The following is a 19882-nucleotide window of genomic DNA, read 5'->3' as shown; positions in this document are numbered from 1 at the left end:
GGGCTTTGAAATTCTGATCCAAAACCTTTTTGTGTGATGGAAATGACGTAGTTGTTATTTAATTGTTGCCAAGAAAAAAAAGAAAGAAAAAATACTTCTGTTTTTTAATTAATGACAAAAATCCATGAAAGTATTGTTTTTATTAATTTAACAAATTAATTTCAAGGCCGAACCTAAAAAAAAAACATTTTTTCTTTTGGATTCTGTGGATTTTAAGCTTTTTAAATAATGCAGGTTTTCAAAGACTTATTTGATTCAATTCAAGTCATCAGATTAAAAGCGTAATCCACATTGCTTAAGTTCAGCCTTGAAATTTGTTTGTTAACTTTTATAAACAAAACTAACTTTATAATAATAATTATTTTTCCTTGTTTTTGGCAGCAATTAAAGAGTGGATTTAGAATATTGCTTAGTTATTTCGTTGTTTATAATCTATTTTCTTTATTAAAATATAAAATATTTTTTGTGACTAGGTCTAAGTCAGGCGGAGAAAGAACAAGAGCGTAGCGTGAGAGAAATCGTGCCGGTGAAGTGAAAGTTTACAATGTAAAAAAAAATATATATAAAAGTTTCCCTTCTATCGTGTGTCTTTACAACATGAATTTTTCAATTATTATTTTGTCGGACTTATATTGTTTAGTAAACTCCTTTGAAGGTAATTCTGTTTTTTCTTTCGCCCAAAGCGACTTTATAGGATTTCTTTAAATGGAGATACCGAGAGGAAGTTTCAATATGCAGCTTAAGTGAAATAAGTTTGTAAAATCCTTGAAGTTTACGTTTCAATCTTTCATGAGAGCTACGTTTCTTAAAACCTGTCACTAAATAAAGACCTCCCACGTCTAGCATATTGAATAGAAAGAAACACACACAAGATAAAAATCGCTAGGTAGGGTACAATTGCTTTAGACGGAATGGTACTTTTCTTCTCTCCATCCGAAGGATTCATATCTGGTTTAGTAACTTAATCATAGACTTCAACATAACTTTATTTTCTTTTTCCTTGTGCATTTCTACAGCAATGGTTCATATAGAACTCCAGATGTTGAAATGACCAATTTTTTGCTGTACAATGACGGCTGGAGACGGACAGAACTCTGAAAAGCTGTAATTGCAGCTTGTGTGGATGGAAAGTAAAACATGTCTTTGAAGTGCCATCAAATGAAAACAATGTGCTGCATAAAAAAAAGTGTAGTAATTTAATATATTACCTAAGTGATTCATCATTATGAAGACAATTTTGTGACTCTCCGTGGAACTACCACCCATTATTAGAATGGTAACTGATTGTTATCATCGTTGGTCTCCGTTTGAGAAAATTTTGATGAGTGCCGCAAAAATAAGTAAGAAAATAAGTAAGGACAGAAATAAAATTACTGTTCGATACAGATCCGTGAATTGAGATTTTCCGTGTATTTGATAAATATAGAAGTAGATTTATACAGAGATAGAGATGGATAGATACAGAGATAGACATAGAGATGGGTAGATAATGTACAGATGTAACAATAATATATGTAGGTGAACTGATCTGGGTATTGAATTGATTAGAATAATTTTTATACCACCGCCAAACTTCTTCAAGCATCTGCCAAAGGCGGGAATCTTGGCGCAAAAAACTCAGCACCGGATCTCTGATTTTTCCGAGTCTTGGCAAAAACGTGAAACTACCGCCCTTACCCACCTTTTCCGAGCTCTTGTACCGGATTTCAACTAAAAAAACACTAAAATAGGGTAAATTTCCGTCCTGAGAAGTTACCGTCCAGGGCTTCGACTTGCTCCCATCTAGAAACGGCACTGTCGAAAGTGAATGGAATAAAAATCAAATTGCGCAAAAAGGCGAATCATCTAGGCGCCCAGTAAGCAATTATTCACTAAAAAGGCATTTGGTTTAGTGTTTTTCCTGAAAAGTTAAAATTTAGTTTTTAAGAAACAAACTTTATTTACATCCACTTCAATTGCCGCTTATTGCTGTGAATTTTTCAGGACATATATCTCGTTTATAGAGCGAAGATAGTCTCACGCTGTTAGTATATTTACGTTTTATATTTAAAAAAAAAAGCTGTTTTATCGAGAAAAATATATCTACAATTGTGAGGATTCAACATTACAATGTGGTTTCTGGTTCTGAGGAGATTACTGCTTGGAAAATCGACTAATCATAGTCGTTTGAAATTTCCACTTTCACTTGTAAAGAAAGAAGGGGTGCGAAGCTCTTTACGGGCGATGGTGCATCCCAGACTCGACTTTAGGGGAGTCAGGAGGGAGCCCTTACTTTGAGATCTCAATGGCAAAAAGAAAAAAAAAATAATTTGAATTTTGACATCTTGAATTCAAATTATGTTTTTCGCAATCACGAGTGTGTGTATGTAGGCGTGTGTGTTTGTGTGGGGAGTATGTGTGTTTTTGTGTATGGGGTATGTGTGTGTAGGCATGTGTATTTGTGTCTGTGTGATCGCATAAGTGTGTGGGTAGTTGTGTATATGAATGTGTGTGTGGTGGTGGGGGGGGGGGGGGTATGTGTAGGCATATGTGTTTGTGTCTGTGTGCAGGCATAAATGTGTGGGTAGTTGTGTGTATGTGTTTGTGTATGTGTGTGTAGGTGTATGTGTGCGTGCGTGTGTAGTTGTGTATGTATGCGTACGTGTGTAGGACATGAATGCAACCTGGAGATGGCTTTCACTATAGGAGCAGCATCGTGAGGACCCGGTCGACGGTGATGCTGCATAGGGTGGTGGTGGGAAAATAAAATCTAAGGACATCAAAACAGTCAAATGAGAACAATAAGCAATCGTGATTGCTCAAAAAAAAAAAAAAAAAAAAAAAAACCTCGGAAAAAGTTTGCATTATTGAATAGAAGTAAAAACTAAGTGATTTTTAATGAGTGCAATCCTTTTTTTTTTGTGTACCACTTTGATTAGAAAATACTTTACAGCTTATCGTTAATTTAGGTGTTGCTTTTTGATTTCCTTACAACTTCAAGCAAAATTTTTTTTTTTTCGTAAAGCTGTTTAAGCAAGGAGAACGATAGTTCTTTTGTTTAATATGCCTCGGCAAACAGTGTTCGATGAAAAGGAGCTTGGAAATGGTAGTTGATATCCAGAAAGGGGATAAAAGAGTTACTGTGAACCCTTCCATCAATCGTAAGGCCACCAAAGAGCAAGTTCTGCGAAAAACCGTGGGCTTCCATGATAAAGGTCGCTCAAGAAATGTGAACATGTGCATGATCAGTGCGGTAAGGGAAAAAACAGAGCTTGGACAGAAGCCTTACAAGTTTTAAAACCTTCAGAGTGTCACTGAAGAATACCAACTCGTGCTGCTTCAAAAATGCCGAAAACTTTTGAGACGGGCAGCAAGTCAGCGCTGGTAAAGATTTCTTTTTAATTCATGAGAAGCTTTTTGCCTTCCAACCGGCTCATAACTCCCAGAACGATAGGATTTGGTCTGTAGATACTCCCAGCGCCTAGGCAAATGTTGAACATTGCCGAAAATTGAAGTCGGTCTTATTCTGGAGCGGAATTTGCACAAGCGGAAAAAATCTCTGGTTCTTGTGCTTGGGGGTGTTAAAACAGGGTTCGTACGCTCCTTCAAAACTCCTCCAATACTCCTTGATTTAGGATATTTTTTCAAAAGGCCCTTCAAACTCCTTCATTTTGGTTTTAATTCCTTCAAAACTCCTTCTTTTTTAGTTCAAGACTACATAATTTTCCTCTATGACAGTAACTTATAATACTTCGATCGACAACGAACTTCGTCACAAGGACGATTTTAATGTAGCAATTTCGTGCATTTATTTTTTCATAAAGATGTGATTTACAAACTGATTATAGTTAATTCATAAAAGTTGAAGGTGAAAATTTTATTAGAAGACTAAAACAGAAAGCACTTCGGCAATTTAGACTGGATGTTTTAATAAGATCCCGCATCAGCTCAGAAGACCAAAAAGACAGGAGTGGTGCAAAGCGCATTCTGTTTTCCTCAAATATCAGCTGTAGAGCGGACACCCTACGATAGATCTCAATCTTATGGATTACAGCATATAGTCTGCTTTGGAGTCTAGTGTCTGCTCTATACCATTTTGAAAGTTTGTAGGCTTTAAAGAAATTTCTTCGTGGGGAATAGGCTCGGTTAAAGGCAAAAAAGTTGCGGTCCATGGCTGAAAATTTCAAATAACGGTTTCACCTCTGCATCGCTGCAAAAGTCAGCCACTTTGAAACCAATTAAATTAACCTTTTGTAAAGTTCTACTCTTATTATTATTTTATTATTTGTTGTGTTTTATTAATATGTTTATTTTCAATAAAATCACACAAAAAATTGCTTATCTGTTTTTTTTTTTGGCACACCCTCTGCATAAATGTGGGCGTGGTTTTTGTAGTTTTTTTTTGAAATAATGCGCATGAATTATAAATCCTTTGATCCTTCTGGAATAACTTAAAACTACGGGCCCTGCGCACTCCCTTCAAATGCTGCAGAGAAACTTCTCCTGCAAAAACAAGAAACCTTCAATATGATATCAAAAACCGTATAAAATTCCCCCTAAAGATTTCAATGGCGCAGTCTGCGCATGAGCACACCCTCTCTCCCTCGTGGAAATCCCCGAAGAACGTTTGAGTACCAACTAGAAACAAGTGTAAATTTTAGATTACATGCATCGTATTGTGAATTGATTTCATAATTAAAATGTAAACTGAGAAGTCTACACGACGCGACGTAGGAAGTAAATGAGCGGCTTAATAGCTAGGAAATGAAAAGACACCACTCAAAATGATTTGTGAAATAAATTTTTGCGTGTGGTGTCTTTGAAGATAAATCATGACAAAGCTCATTTGAGACTTTTAAAAATAACACTAAAAAGACTCGAATCTTGTATGGTCACTTTCGCTGACGTTATGAGATGATGCGGTGCATTTTAATTCTTAAAACAAATATTTCCTGCTGCTTATGAAGATCAAGCAGGACCGTGTCTGATGGTTATCTTCAAGACGGGAGATCTGTCTTCGAGACTTATCTGATGCGTCTGTCGCTAGTTGAAACAGGTGGGAGTGTTTCGAACAAATGGTTATTTTTCCGCTGGAGTAGGAACGGAAAATTTTTATGAATTCTGTCATTAGATCACCTGATTTTCAACCTGTTTTCGTTACGGTTCACTTGTAATAAGTGATAAATTTGGCTTCATGCTAACGGTAAAACTAATTTAAAACAATTTTACTTGGTTGGATGATGTAAGTTAAAATGTACTCGTATTTCATGAAATGGGTATACATTGTTTACTGACATATAATTTCAATTATATTCGTTTTGATTAAGTTTCACAATGCACAATTAAGGTACATCGTGCAAAAGCGAATATTTCAATTACAACTTCTATCTATGTACGCTTCAAATATAAATCTACAACAAGTTATTAAAAGGATTTTAAAATGTTGTGAAAGATCTAGAGTCATAAAAAATTGATTGCTACAAGCTTTGTTTGAATTACACTCAGAACGACCTAAGAACTGCAATAACCATTCGCATTGGTTCAACCAATATGCGCTTGGCATTTTTTACTTCCCTTAAAAAATTTACGTTATTTAAGCTTTGACCAAATATGGCGATCAGCATGAATGACTGGAAAAAACTTACTTACACTTCTATCTCAAAACGTAAGCACGTGACACGATCCAATGATTAAGCAAATGCGAAATTCAACGCTTGATCTGTATCCAGCACCATAATTAAAATGCATTAAAAATAAATGTCAATGATATTCTTTGTAAGCTCTATGTCGGAAAACAAAATTCGCAATATGTTTCAGAATATTAATCTGTTTGGAGATTATATTTCGATCTAAGGCGGAAAAACATTGAATAAAGCAACAAAACTAAAGGAAAGCTAATCAATATAGTTTAGCTTTCTTTAGACTGGTAATTAAAATGATATGCTAGCAATGGAACTAATCAGAATTATATTACAGCGTTTGATATCTCACTTAATTACAGCGACGATAGGTAGAATTAATTGACTGTCATTTTTCTAAATATGGACTTTAAGCCTCTGTGTGACATCTTAATTTCAAAACTCCATTAAAAATTTGATCCTAGTCTGTAATTACACAACCACCTTAGTTTGTTTGATTTTTTTTGATGTAAGTACTTTAAGTAGTTGTGAAGATTCATTAAAAGAAAAAGAGAGATTGAAGGTACTAATTAAATTTTTGAAAAATATGTGTGTGTGTATGTTGTGTGCTTGAATATGATTAATTTTTTCAGACTAAAATCATAAATTTTCTAATGTATACACTTATTTTTTTAATATTTGCGTTTCTGTAAAGCAACAATAGCATAGTTTGTTAATTTTTACAGCGATTAAAGTACTTTCGAGTGTTTATTTTGATAACATTAATTAATGAAAGTTATATTTCAATTAAATATACTCTCTCAGAGAAGCCAATAAAATTTTTTTCTTGGGAAGAAAAGTTACGAGGATATTTTTAAGGATTATTCTTTCGTAATACATGGTGGATGAAAAGAGTGAGACCACCCCATAGCAAGTAAGATTTCGAAGGAAAGAAATGCAAGGATCTATCGCTAAAACATGTACATTTTTCAAAATTATATATCTTATAAATATTTTTAAAAAATCCTAAAACGTCATGGATAATGAATACCTGTTAAATTATAATATGAAAAAATTCATACAAAATAGTGATTTATGGTTAATAACTGGTTAAATTTAAATGTAGTAAAAGAGAGTTAAGAACGAGAACTGAGTCCTTTATGAAGCACTTGGAAATTTCTCAACTAAGAAAAAGTTAAGAACAAGTAAGGCATATGAATTACAAATGACATAAAACTTCAAATCATACACAAAGTAAAAAACAATTTTAAAGCCACCTTAAAAAAATTCAATTGAAGATATTTTAACCCGTTGCTTTAATACTTTTTTTCTTTTAATTACAAAGTTTTTTTTTACATAAATGCATTTTTCTAGTTAAAAAAAAAGAAATTAATTTACAAGTAAATTACATCTAATATTTATAATATAATCCACCGAAGTTTAATGCAGTCTACAAAATTTTGGTTCATTTCTATTATATATATATATATATATATATATATATATATATATATATATACACAATGTTATGTTGTTAAAGATCAAAATTTGGTCCGTGTCGACATTCGCTAATGAATGTCATGATTATCATAGAAAGACAGAATATTTCCGGTCAGTCACCGGTGGCTGTTAAAATTCTCCCTAATGTCAGTCTTTCCCAGTAAGACACATACACACACAGTAGAACTCCAGGGTTGCCAGATTTTCAGGAGAGAAAGTAGCACAAAATGCATGAAAAAATAGCCACAGAGAGCAAAAATCGCTCAATATATTCTTTTAATTTCAGTTTGCCTCGGAATGTTTTTTTCATGAAAAAAAGGATATTCGAGTCAAAAAGTGACTATATTATTCAAATGTGGCTCAAATTTTTAGTAACTAAAAAGTAGCGTTTCGTCCAATTCAGAATTTCATTTGCGAGCATGTTTTAAAAGTATCTCAACCTGTCAATACTGTACAACTCCAATAATCTGAACTAATTGGAACTGGTACTCATTCGACGAAAGTAAAAAAGACTGAAAAGATGTTTGCTAAAAAAAAGGTGAATTATCAGCACTCAGCAATGCTGAGATCTTTGGTTCCCAAGAAGTAGAATTAGGATGTGTCTCATTATCAACTTATAAGATTCTCTCATTAATTTATAAAACTCATCTCATGCTCTGAAGATATACCACCCCTACTGAACATACCAGGCAGTTTATTTTCTTTTAACAGTCAGCGACTCAAACTGAAAATCCCAAAAATAGTCTGCAAGAAAACCCAGCATTAGATTAATCTCAACGAGAAATGCTTAAAAATAAGATGTAAAACTTGAAAAATGCAAGTAGTACATGTTACCTGTAGATTAAATCCCAGAAAATACGGTACACATCTTTGTTCACTGAAATTTAAGATCATTTTTTCGCTAAAAGTTTCAAGTTTTCACTCCCCAAACAAAGAAATAGTCAGCAGACTTACTCAACAATCGGCAACGTTCGTCGCAGGCTGACGCTGTTTCTACTACCGGGCTGTACACTAGGGTGGAGCGAAATCAGATCAAAATCTGATAAACGTTAAGTAATAGTGCGGAAAAGTTGTCTTTTGTAAAGATATTTAGTCATGCAAATGGATTTTGACAGAAAAAAATATCTTGAGGTTCTCCTGCGCCTTGAAGTTGATCATTATTGCATAAAAACTAGGAAAAGTTACAATAATTTCATCAAAAACAAAAATTTGATAAATTTGATGTAATATTACTTAAGACTAGGATTTTTGTGTAAATTACACACCGTATGTGATCAATTTAATAATGAACTATATTTTAAAGTTCTACACATGCTTTGAATTGACCAATATAGCCTCAAAACTAACCAGCATCGTAAGGCTCCGTTCTTTGAGAAAAAGTATTATAAGTCATTATTTGTAAAAATGTGTTCTCGTATTAATTATTCTTTGCATAGATATCGAAAAAAAAAAAGTAATTAAAAGCATTTCTTACATACAGAAAGAAAAAGATGATTTTCCCCTTAGCGCATAACAAAATGGAAAGTTTACGTGTGATAAGGAACGTAAGGCCACTATAGTGGAGGAGCCGATGGCTGATGCGTCGGCCTCTCCTGTGAGCGCGTAACTTGGTGCAAAATGTAAAATTTAGGTGTGATAAAGATCGTAGGTTAAGTATAAAAGTTTGAAAATAAATATGTAGCTTGCAACATCCTACATAAGTCGCACCTTGAAGCAAAAGAAGTTGCTAAATAAATTTTGATGATTTTTGAGCTCTCAAACTGTAACCACATTTCAAGCAATAATACATAGTTCGACTGGCGAGTCGGAGTTATTATTTTGACTCCTAACAATGTTTGACCTTAGTAATGCATTGTGGGGTAATATTTCTGGATTCTAATCTGACTCTAAGAAATCCATCTCTTGGTTAGGCAACAAACTGTGGTTAACGCTTCTTTGTCTAATTTTACGCATCGTTTCATTGTTTTAGTATAACGTGAGGTTTTGTAAATCATACAATTCAGTAGGTACGCCACCAAGTACCATTTCTTTCAAAGTTTTATCTGAAATTCCTATTTTAGGTGGAGGATTCGAGTTTTCCTACTCCCACCCATCAACGGGCTCAATATTCTTTCAGCATCGAAATTGAAATCTGGAATTATAAATTTTTGTTGTCCACAATCGAATTCTTCAACTTTGCCATCGTACTCGGACGGAAACCATGTTCTCAGGTGACGTTTCGATCATCAACAATATTGTAGTTTTGTACACTGGTTACTTTGAGAATCTAAAAAATATAACACTGGAGAATGCAGATGATCGTCATCAGAGAACTTGGTTTGAGTCGGATTACGAAGAAAAATTCGAAGAATTCTACTGAACAGAACATTGAAAATTTACAATTTCAGATTTCAAGTTCGAAGCTGAGAGACTACCATGAACTCATAGATAAGCAGAAGTGGGAAAACTTGCCTCCACCTTACCAAAATGGGAATTTTAGATAAAACTTTGAAAGAAATGTGTTTGATGGCGTACCTACTGAATTTTATGATTTTTGAAACCTCACATGTGATACTAAAGCAGTGAGACGATAGGTTAAAATTAGATAAAGAAGAGCTAGCTATAGTTTGTTTTATAACCAAGAGAAATAGCTTTATTCGAGTCAAATGAGATCCATAAATACGCCACAATATAACACTACGACTGAACAATGGCAGGAGTCAAATAGTTCAACAAGCACGCCAAACTATATTTTATAGTAATCAATGAGATTACAGTTTGGGGGCTCAAAAATATTAAAATTCATTTGGCAACTTCTTTTGTTTCGAGGTGTGGATTATGTCGGCTGTTTCAAGCTACGTTTACATTTTCAAATTTTTACGCTTAACCATTGTTCCATATCGTAGGCAAATTTTAATTTTTGATATAAAGTTATTGACTACGTGGAGAATTATCTTTTTTTTTTATTGGATAAGAAATGCTTGTATTACTTATTTTTTCCGTATCATGTAAGAATTAATTCATATAGAAGCAAATTTTTGCAAATAATTACTTCTAATACTTTTTCCTCAACGTACGGAGCACCACGATGCTATTCAATTTTGACGCTATATTCTTCAAACTCAAAGCATGTATGGAACTTGAAAGTATAGTTTATTATTAAAATGATCTTATGCAGTGTGTAATCTGCACAAAACGCCTACTCTTAAGTGATATTACATTACATTTATCAAATTTTTTATTTTGGATAAAATTATTGTATGCATTAGTGGTCAACTTCAAGGCGCGGGCGAACCCTCAAGATATTTTATTCTGTCGAAATCCTATTGCATGACGAAATATTTATATAATCAAGAAAATATAATCAAGGCTATGATTTACTCTTTAAAGAAATTGAGGGAGAAAAATTGGGGGAACTCCGTTAAAATTGAGGGAGAGTTGGGAGGAATGGGTCAACGCTGCATTAATGCTTAAATGGAATGTGAAAAATAAATTTCTAGCTTTGCTCGGTAGATGCTGGATACAGGAGCAAGAGTATAAAGCTGCTACTGTACAGGCTAAAAATAATTTTTCGCATTTTATTCCAACATAAATGCAGCGCTGACCCATTCCACCCAAATTACTGTGACCGATGAAATAACAGATCCGGGAACACCTTTGCAAACAGTAAATAGAGAATTTAGTCTCACTTTTTTTGAAGGACGACGAGAAAAATCAAAATGAAGAATAACACAAACCCCAAATTAATAACAAAAACCAATATTAAATTTAAAATTGAAGAAAAAAAATGTCCCAGAGGGCCGATTTCATAATAAAATGAATTTCGCGGGTCAGAGCACACATTGTTAACAAATATGAACTGACAGCAGATAGAAATTTTAAATCATTGAGCTTTTTCTCCTTCCGACAATGAAATCGCTACCAATCTCGCGTATAAAAGCTCAGAATTGCATTTAAAATTCACTTAACAAGATTATAGCTCCTACTGCATATAACTTGGAAGTTCCAAACAAATATCAAACGCCGAAAACTTCGTTCTTTCAAATAGGGCCAATATTTTTAACGTACGGGTAAGTTTTTAACAACTATAATTGTGAAAAAAGTTAAGTCGGTTTTTAATTAATATCTCCGGTAATTTAGGTTCTACAGAAACGAGGCCAAGTTAAGAACAATTTCGATCAAGTCACCTTTTGAACGAAAAAAAGAACTATCGAAATCGGTTCATTTGTTTAGGAGTTCGATGCCACAAACTAACAACACTTTCAAAACTAATTACCCTTCTTTTTTGCGACGGGGGGTACAAAGTGGCTTCTGAAATGATTCTTTATAATTTAAATACGGGATGAAACAGTTTAAATGAAATTTATTAGTCCTTTATTCAAATATTTAAGACTTTTTAGAATAGAAAAGATCCGTTTTAGATCCGTCAAAAAAGCAACGGATACGGATCTTTATTTTCTCTCGCATATTCGCGGATACGGATACGGAAATCCGGAACGTCGCTAGAAGAAATCAATGAAAAACAGAGGAAGTCAACTTTTATTTTACACACGTTCGATTATCAAAAAAGTAGTTGTCCTGGTTTTTAGGAAAAAAATGCTCCTTTGTCTCTACCTGGAAAACTTCGAAATGACGGTCCTGGATAAATTCTGCGATTCAGAGATTTCAAATTCAGTGTACCCCCCCTTTTTTTAGAGGCAGAAAAATCAGTGTTTTTACTCATACAATTTGTTTTTCAAAGAAAATCAGAGTTTATCTTATTTTAATGTGATGTTGAATGAATTGGTTTCCAAAAGTAAGTACACATTCGCGAAGAATTTCGTGATATATCTGAAATACGTTTGAAGCAAATATGTTAAGCATCTTTTTACTTTTCCAGTGCCTTTCTTACTCGCTCACCGAAATCACGCCCTCAGGTAAACTCAGTTAAATGATTTATCAAACCCAATACATTAAAAAAAAGTTTCATCCAATAGCTTTCTCGATCTCGTTAAACACGTTCTAAATCGAAGTTTCTCATTTTCATGTGAGATACGCTACATACTTCCCGACAGCATAACATAGTTTAAGAAAAATAAAATGTTAGGGAACATTGTGTTAGTTCATTGTCCATTAATATCTACTCTTAACACACATGCTTCATTTGGTTGCAAAGTTGGTGACAGAACCGGTAATCAGACATGGATGCAGGGGAGGGGAAAGCCCCCCTTCTGAAGCATGAAATGGTGCCGTCTAAAATGAGCACCGAGGGCGGCCACTAACGTTTACCTCCCAAGTTTTTATAGACTTAAACAATGAACACATATTTTATTTATTAAAAAAAAAGCTATACTGATTAGATACTCTCGCAAGCATTTCAAACAACAAACTATGTGACAAACTCTGTGTTTAACAATCGTGGATGCGTGGAGAGAAAGTGGAAAATTACGAATCCCTTGAGAGTAACATATATGAATGACGAACTAAAATGTTGTACTTTTCTCCCTTAACGAAAATTTTTCTGATTAAAATCATGAATGAACTGCCCGGTTTCCGATCAGGTAGGAGGACAGGACCCTTGCCCCGGGAAGCAAATTTATATGTAGCTTCAAAACGAAGATCCAAAAGGATGCCATGACCTCATTGACGAAACTAAAGAGGGCTTAAAATTGCGTTTCTAGGACTTTACTTTCGGAAATTTTCGCTGGTCGAACCATCAATCTTAAGACCCAATTAAGTCTCTGATTCACCTCTTCCACCTTAACTTGATCAAACAAAGCCTAAAAATGTTTGCCCCAAAATCCAAAACATGTTTTCAGACGACAGCCCTTCCTATCATCAAACGTCATATAAAATTGTTTTGGTATTTTTCGAAATTTTTGCAGTGGAGGACCCCGAAATCCATTCGCAAACATTACTACCAAAGACAGTCTCAATTAGCGTCTTTGGAGAAGCCCCTAATTCCACCCCCTCTCACTTAACGTATTGAAAAACAAACTAAAATTGCGTTTTTCAAACGTCAGTTTCAAGAATTTTTGGGGAAAGACCCCGGATCCCCCTTTTCTCCAACGCAATCATTATACTTGAAAATTTCGTTTTTAGACGGTTCCGTGGAGCCACAGCTTCCTGCCTAAACTAGCCTGAAATTGACTCAGTTTCAAAAAAGGTTCAACAGTTCGTGAGGGCACACTGAACCCCCGCCCGCTCTTAGTCCCATCGTTACCAAACAATGCTTAAAATAAGATTTTGGGACTTATATTTCTAAAGAATTCCGGAGGAGAACTGCCAGGCTTATGTAACTTTTCACGGCGCTAGGGCATATCCATCAATCTTCGAGGTGAGGTGGACAAAAGTCTATAGTTATATTATTCAGATATTAATGTTGATAAATATCCGAAAGATCCGTAGAAGCTTCGCAGTTTTGTTAGCGTCATCAAAGATAATATAAAATTGCGATTTTAGAAATATCCGCATAAGAGCTCCAAAATCCTTCCTTTCCAAAAATAGCCTATAATGGATTTCAGTTCCGAAAAATATTTTGGTTCGGAATATTTTCACGTTTCCCCTATTGTTTTCAAATCTAGTCAAAAACGGGTTTTTGAAAAACTAGTGCCGAGAAATTATCGGAGGATGGCCGCCAGATCCCCTACCGTCACCAAATTCGGCCTAAACTTATATTTCGAAATCTTTTGATGGGAGACGATTGAATCTCCCTCCCTCTTGCAACGTAAACAAAGGTAACCCAAAATTGCGGGTTTAAAATTTTAGTTTTGGAGATTTTTTGGGAAGAACGCCGATCCTTCCTAAGCTACGGTCTTAAAAAATAGCTTCAAATTGATTTCAATTTTGAAAGAATTTTAGGAAAGAACTGCAACATTACTTTCACCTAAAGTCTCGAAAAAGTTCATAAAATTGCGATATTTGACGTCAATTTCGAAAATTTCTGCATGCACCTTGAATATACTTGACTCTTTTGTCCTTGCAACCAAATACAACTAAAGATTAACTAAAAATATTTTTCATACGCCAATTTCGATAATTTTCTTGGAGCAATCCTCCTCCCCTGAACCCCTCACACCTCCCCCCATGCTTCCCCTTCCTCCATCCCTTCTCTGATGTCACAGAAGAAAGACTATGAAATGCGTTTTTACGACTAGTAAATTTTGGTATCTATTACTTTCTTCAAAGATATAAATTGTACCTAAGGAGTTACCATAAAAAATTTCTTCCTTTTTAGAAGATCATTCTTCTGTCCCCCCACCCTTTTTTTAAATTCGAACTTGGCATAGAAATTTAAAGAAAGATTTATATAGACGTTAAAGATTAGTCAAAATATGCAAATTACTCTTGAAAGGCGGCACATTAGGTCTTTTCACACGGGCGGTCGGCACCCTAGGATCGGCCCTGGGTACTTAGCACTGTCTTCTTTTGAATGATTTATTTTCCTCCAGGAAGTCGACATTTTCTTCTTTTGAGAATTCATCTGAAGTACAAATAAATTGTAAACATTTATTTTTTTCTTCTGATTTCCCTATTATTGGCTGAATTTTATAATTCATAATCATTAAAAGGCGTTATGAGACACCTTAGGTTGACAACGTTTTGTTGTTAAAAGATCTCGTGTGAAGTCCCGTTCAGAAATTTTTCTTTTTGAAAAAAAAATCACATGACATTGTCGGTTAACAACAAACACTTTTTAAAGCATATCAAGCAAAGTTTTTTAAAGATGTATTATTACGTATGAAAAAAAAAAAAAAAAAAACAATGAAATCGCTACCAATCTCGCGTATAAAAGCTCAGAATTGCATTTAAAATTCACTTAACAAGATTATAGCTCCTACTGCATATAACTTGGAAGTTCCAAACAAATATCAAACGCCGAAAACTTCGTTCTTTCAAATAGGGCCAATATTTTTAACGTACGGGTAAGTTTTTAACAACTATAATTGTGAAAAAAGTTAAGTCGGTTTTTAATTAATATCTCCGGTAATTTAAGTTCTACAGAAACGAGGCCAAGTTAAGAACAATTTCGATCAAGTCACCTTTTGAACGAAAAAAAGAACTATCGAAATCGGTTCATTTGTTTAGGAGTTCGATGCCACAAACTAACAACACTTTCAAAACTAATTACCCTTCTTTTTTGCGACGGGGGGTACAAAGTGGCTTCTGAAATGATTCTTTATAATTTAAATAGGGGATGAAACAGTTTAAATGAAATTTATTAGTCCTTTATTCAAATATTTAAGACTTTTTAGAATAGAAAAGATCCGTTTTAGATCCGTCAAAAAAGCAACGGATACGGATCTTTATTTTCTCTCGGATATTCGCGGATACGGATACGGAAATCCGGAACGTCGCTAGAAGAAATCAATGAAAAACAGAGGAAGTCAACTTTTATTTTACACACGTTCGATTATCAAAAAAGTAGTTGTCCTGGTTTTTAGGAAAAAAATGCTCCTTTGTCTCTACCTGGAAAACTTCGAAATGACGGTCCTGGATAAATTCTGCGATTCAGAGATTTCAAATTCAGTGTACCCCCCCCTTTTTTTAGAGGCAGAAAAATCAGTGTTTTTACTCATACAATTTGTTTTTCAAAGAAAATCAGAGTTTATCTTATTTTAATGTGATGTTGAATGAATTGGTTTCCAAAAGTAAGTACACATTCGCGAAGAATTTCGTGATATATCTGAAATACGTTTGAAGCAAATATGTTAAGCATCTTTTTACTTTTTCAGTGCCTTTCTTACTCGCTCACCGAAATCACGCCCTCAGGTAAACTCAGTTAAATGATTTATCAAACCCAATACATTAAAAAAAAGTTTCATCCAATAGCTTTCTCGATCTCGTTAAACACGTTCTAAATCGAAGTTTCTCATTTTCATGTGAGATACGCTACATACTTAGAAATCCCGCCACGAAATCGCATGACGTCACCTAATGATGTCACAGCGAAACAAACTTTTTGAGACGGAAACTCACACCTGAGGTCGCCGCTAGGTTCTCCGTTCACTTTACTACAGCTGCTACGATCGTTTCGAATTGAATCGTCTGCTCTCATAATACAAAAAACGCCGCTCGAATATCAGAATCACAATGCAGAAATATTCGATTCGGACTTAGTCTTTCTTTCCACTTCAGGTCTTGACATTGATGGTTGAGCGATAAAATAATATTGTGAAGTCTATAAAAATTCTGCCGTTTCAAAGTTACCGCAGAAAGTTAAGAGGAAGTGAAAGATAAAAATTCTCTGTGTAGGGCGGCATGAAGTTTGTTGCTGTTGGTGGTAGTCTGTGGGCTCTCCAAAGACCGTTGACCTTACTGGTACTTTTGTCGACTTTGTCATCTTCACTTAAAACTGAAGGTAAGCGATCCCATTTTTTTTTGTACTTTTAAATTTAGACGATATAATGCATCGATACCGTCATTGTACCGATAATAATATATGAAAAATATTCGGCCTAAAGCTTTTATCAGCTTGAATATTTTTTAAAGTTGTGAGAGGCTCCGATGAGAAGTTACTTTGACCTCCCAAAAATGCCCTTATTTGTTAAATATTGTCTGAAGATTCAGCAAGTTTGAAGACGTTTGTTAGTAGTATTATTCAGGCCCGGATCTATATACTTTGGGTCCTCTGCAAAAAAATCTATGGGGCTTTTCAACAGAGCCCAGCAGTGCATATTAGCAACGTTATAAGTCTTAGTGCGAGTTTTTTCAATCAATTTCTTGGTCCGTTGCGTCTTTAGGAACGTGGGCCACTCCGCCTTGTGTGGTCTGTGGGTACGCAGATCCGGGCCTGGTACTATTATTTTAAAATGATGTGTAATGCCTCTTGTCATTAGATGTAGGTACGTGTCTATGTTTGTGCTTTCACCTTATTTAAAATTTAGAGTTCTATTCGGTAAATTGAGAACCCCCCCCCCGAAAAAAAGTTTAATTTGAAGCTCCTGTTCGTGTTTATGATGTAGAATAACTCTGTCATATTACTCGACAGAGGTAATATGACAGAGACACTGTTATAGATATTAAAACCAAAATGTTTATTAGAGCTTATTGCCAAACAATGGCTGATTTGATCAATTTCATGATTTAGTAAACTTTAAAATAGTTTAAAAGCTTTTACCGAAAATCGTGGTTGATGCTTTGTTTTTCAACTAAATATATTACTGAGTGAAAAAGCAATATGTGTGTTCTACCCTGGGCACACACATACCGTTTAAACGTTTCATAAACGTTTTTAAATGGTTGTCATAACGTTAACAACCATTTTACAACGTCGGTAAAACGAAATGTTCTGCCTGGATAGTTTCCGTTTGCATGAGGTAAAGCAAACGGACAGTTTACAGGTGTATTTTTTGTGTGATGTTTTGTAAGAATATGTCGGTTGTTTTTAGAACCCCAATCAGACAGTCGAACCCGCTTAATGGGATAGCCATTTTGCCACGAAAAATATTCTAATCAGCGGGATATTCCATTAATCGGGATTAAATAACACATTACATTGATTTGGTACATTGAAAATGTATCATATTAAACGAGATATTCTTTTAACCGATATTCTAATAAGCGGACTCGGTGTAGATAGCGGCTCCATTTTAATAAAGATGCAGACCACTTGCCATAATTATACAGACCAATTGCACTTGCCCAAAAATGGCAAGATAGTTTTGTTATTTTTTAAAGTAGATGATTTAAAAGGCTTAAAATCTTAGGATCATGTTTAGTTTCTCCGATTCGTTGTACTCATGTTTAATATTCGTCTTGACGTCATGTACAGTTAAAAAAAAAAAAAAAGCACAACATACCGTTTTGTTTGATAGTGATGATTTGTGTGTGTAAAAGTATCCACCAGAGTGTATTTTTTTCATTATATAAATTTCTTAGAAATCTATGATAATGAACGACGTTAAATTTTGTTAGTTACAGTTTAAGTACTAATAAAAATTGAGCCAAAAATTTCTGAAACTTTGTTGCATGCTCTTTTTTTCGGTAGAAGTTGAATGCTAAAGTGAGAAAATAGAAGATATTTGCTCTTGGCGCTGCTCTAGCAAATACATACGGTGGAACTTGAATACTTTCACTGCATGTTAAATAGTAATTAGTTCATGTGGCTCAATTAGGTGCTACAATTTCATTCGAAACTTTTGTTATTTTATTTAATATTGGAATTTATATTCGGAATTATTTTTTTTTATCCTCTTATTGCATCTTCTCAACACTTTTCTTATTCTGACTTTAGATTCTCTGTTCTGACACCTGGAGTCAAAATAAAAAATTCTCATTGTATTTAAAACTTTTAAGCGAGAGTTGTAATTTTTAGCCAATAAAAAGTACAAAAGGATGTGAATATTCAAATTTTAACTCAAAAACGATTTGATATATCTTTTGGATTCAATAATTCATGACATAATATCTGAAATTCTAGCTTGAAATTCTTCCTGTTCCCTTTTTTTTATCTTATAAGTCAATCTCATTTTAATGATCCATTCTGTATTCAACAAACCATTTTGAATCACTATTATGTTAACTGTAATCACAGTATTGAATTCAATCAATTCAAATTTATTATTTGACAACATTAAACAACCGTTTGACCAATTCATTTTAGCCAGTTAGTTATTAATAACATTTAGATAGCGTGTTACAAGTTCCTGTTTCATGCACGAAAGTATTATTTGAATCACTGTTTTCTCTTAACTCTGTTTTATGAGTTCTTTTAAGGAAAGATGCCGAACAAAATTAAAAATTATATTTAAACATTGCTGATGATAAAAATAGTGAAACATACAATTAAGACATGTTCAAAATAATAAAAATTGTAAATGCAAAACATATTTAATTTACGAAAAAATCAAAACGAATAAGAAAAATACATAATACAATAAAAAAAATAAGACCTGATAAAACTATTTTTTATACGTTTGTTTGTTAATCTGTCTGTTGGTCTCTCCTTCCCACTATAAATTCTGAGGGAATCACTTGATTCGTGAAAAGCTTTCGGGCCTGTTCATAAATGTTATCACACTTTTTTTCCTCAACATATTTGAATCCTCTCATTATTTGTCACAAAGTGTCTGAATCCAACTTACTTCTCTCCCGCCCCCCATCACATGTTCTGTACGCATCTGTACACATAAAAATCCATGTCCTGAGATATATATATATCAACGCACAGCCAATACCGCTGAAGCCACAGATTTGAAATTTGGCAGGCATGTCCACATGATTACGAAAGTATCCACTAAGAAAGTATTTTTCGAAATATCAATTGGTTCGGGAGAAATTAATTAAAACTCCTTAATTTCTGTGAATACCTGTGAAAACCTTTAATTGAAATTTAAATCCCTTATTTTCGAAGGCCTCCATTCAAATCATTATTCAGTACTTCATCTCAACTTTAGGTCGATAGCGAATTTTAAATTTGATACTGTTTTTGTTTCTCACGTGATTCTTCGAAGCTTTTCTCAAGACAAATCATAATGTTTCTGTCTTGTGCTTTCACTTTTTCAAAACTGGAAACGAAGTTTTTAAGAACATCATCACAGATAAAATGTATAAAGCATTTAAGTTTTATTTCACATCGTAAAAGTAAATGATAAAAATCAATGTCCTGAGATAGTATGTATATATACTAGCATTCCCGTACCCGGCATTCTTTGGGTAAAGATAATCAATACTTTAAAATGATCGTTAATGATAGTTAAGGATCTGTTAAGGACAAAGGCATATATATAAGGAGTCCAGGGGACCCGGGACCCTTCCAAAATCAGAAAAAATATAGGTAATAAGTAATTATCATAGGGGATTTTCGTAACTAGGTGCACCAAGCT

The 19882-nt window shown here is 34.0% G+C and overlaps 1 protein-coding gene across 1 annotated transcript in view; it reads left to right on the top strand.

Moving 5' to 3' along the window:
• The first annotated feature begins 16243 nt into the window (after window positions 1-16243).
• Window positions 16244-19882, top strand: part of LOC129223755 (dual oxidase-like) — a 253791-nt gene continuing 250152 nt past the window's right edge. The window contains exon 1 of the mRNA XM_054858115.1: window positions 16244-16416. Within this exon, the coding sequence (XP_054714090.1) occupies window positions 16317-16416 (100 nt within the window). The 5' untranslated portion in view covers window positions 16244-16316. The remainder of the gene's footprint in view (window positions 16417-19882) is intronic.

This window comes from Uloborus diversus, chromosome 6 (genome assembly GCF_026930045.1).
Source record: "Uloborus diversus isolate 005 chromosome 6, Udiv.v.3.1, whole genome shotgun sequence".
In the NCBI taxonomy this organism is placed as follows: Eukaryota; Metazoa; Arthropoda; class Arachnida; order Araneae; family Uloboridae; genus Uloborus; species Uloborus diversus.
Note: the sequence above shows the minus strand (reverse complement) of the source record. Positions and strands in the feature narration are given on the sequence as shown.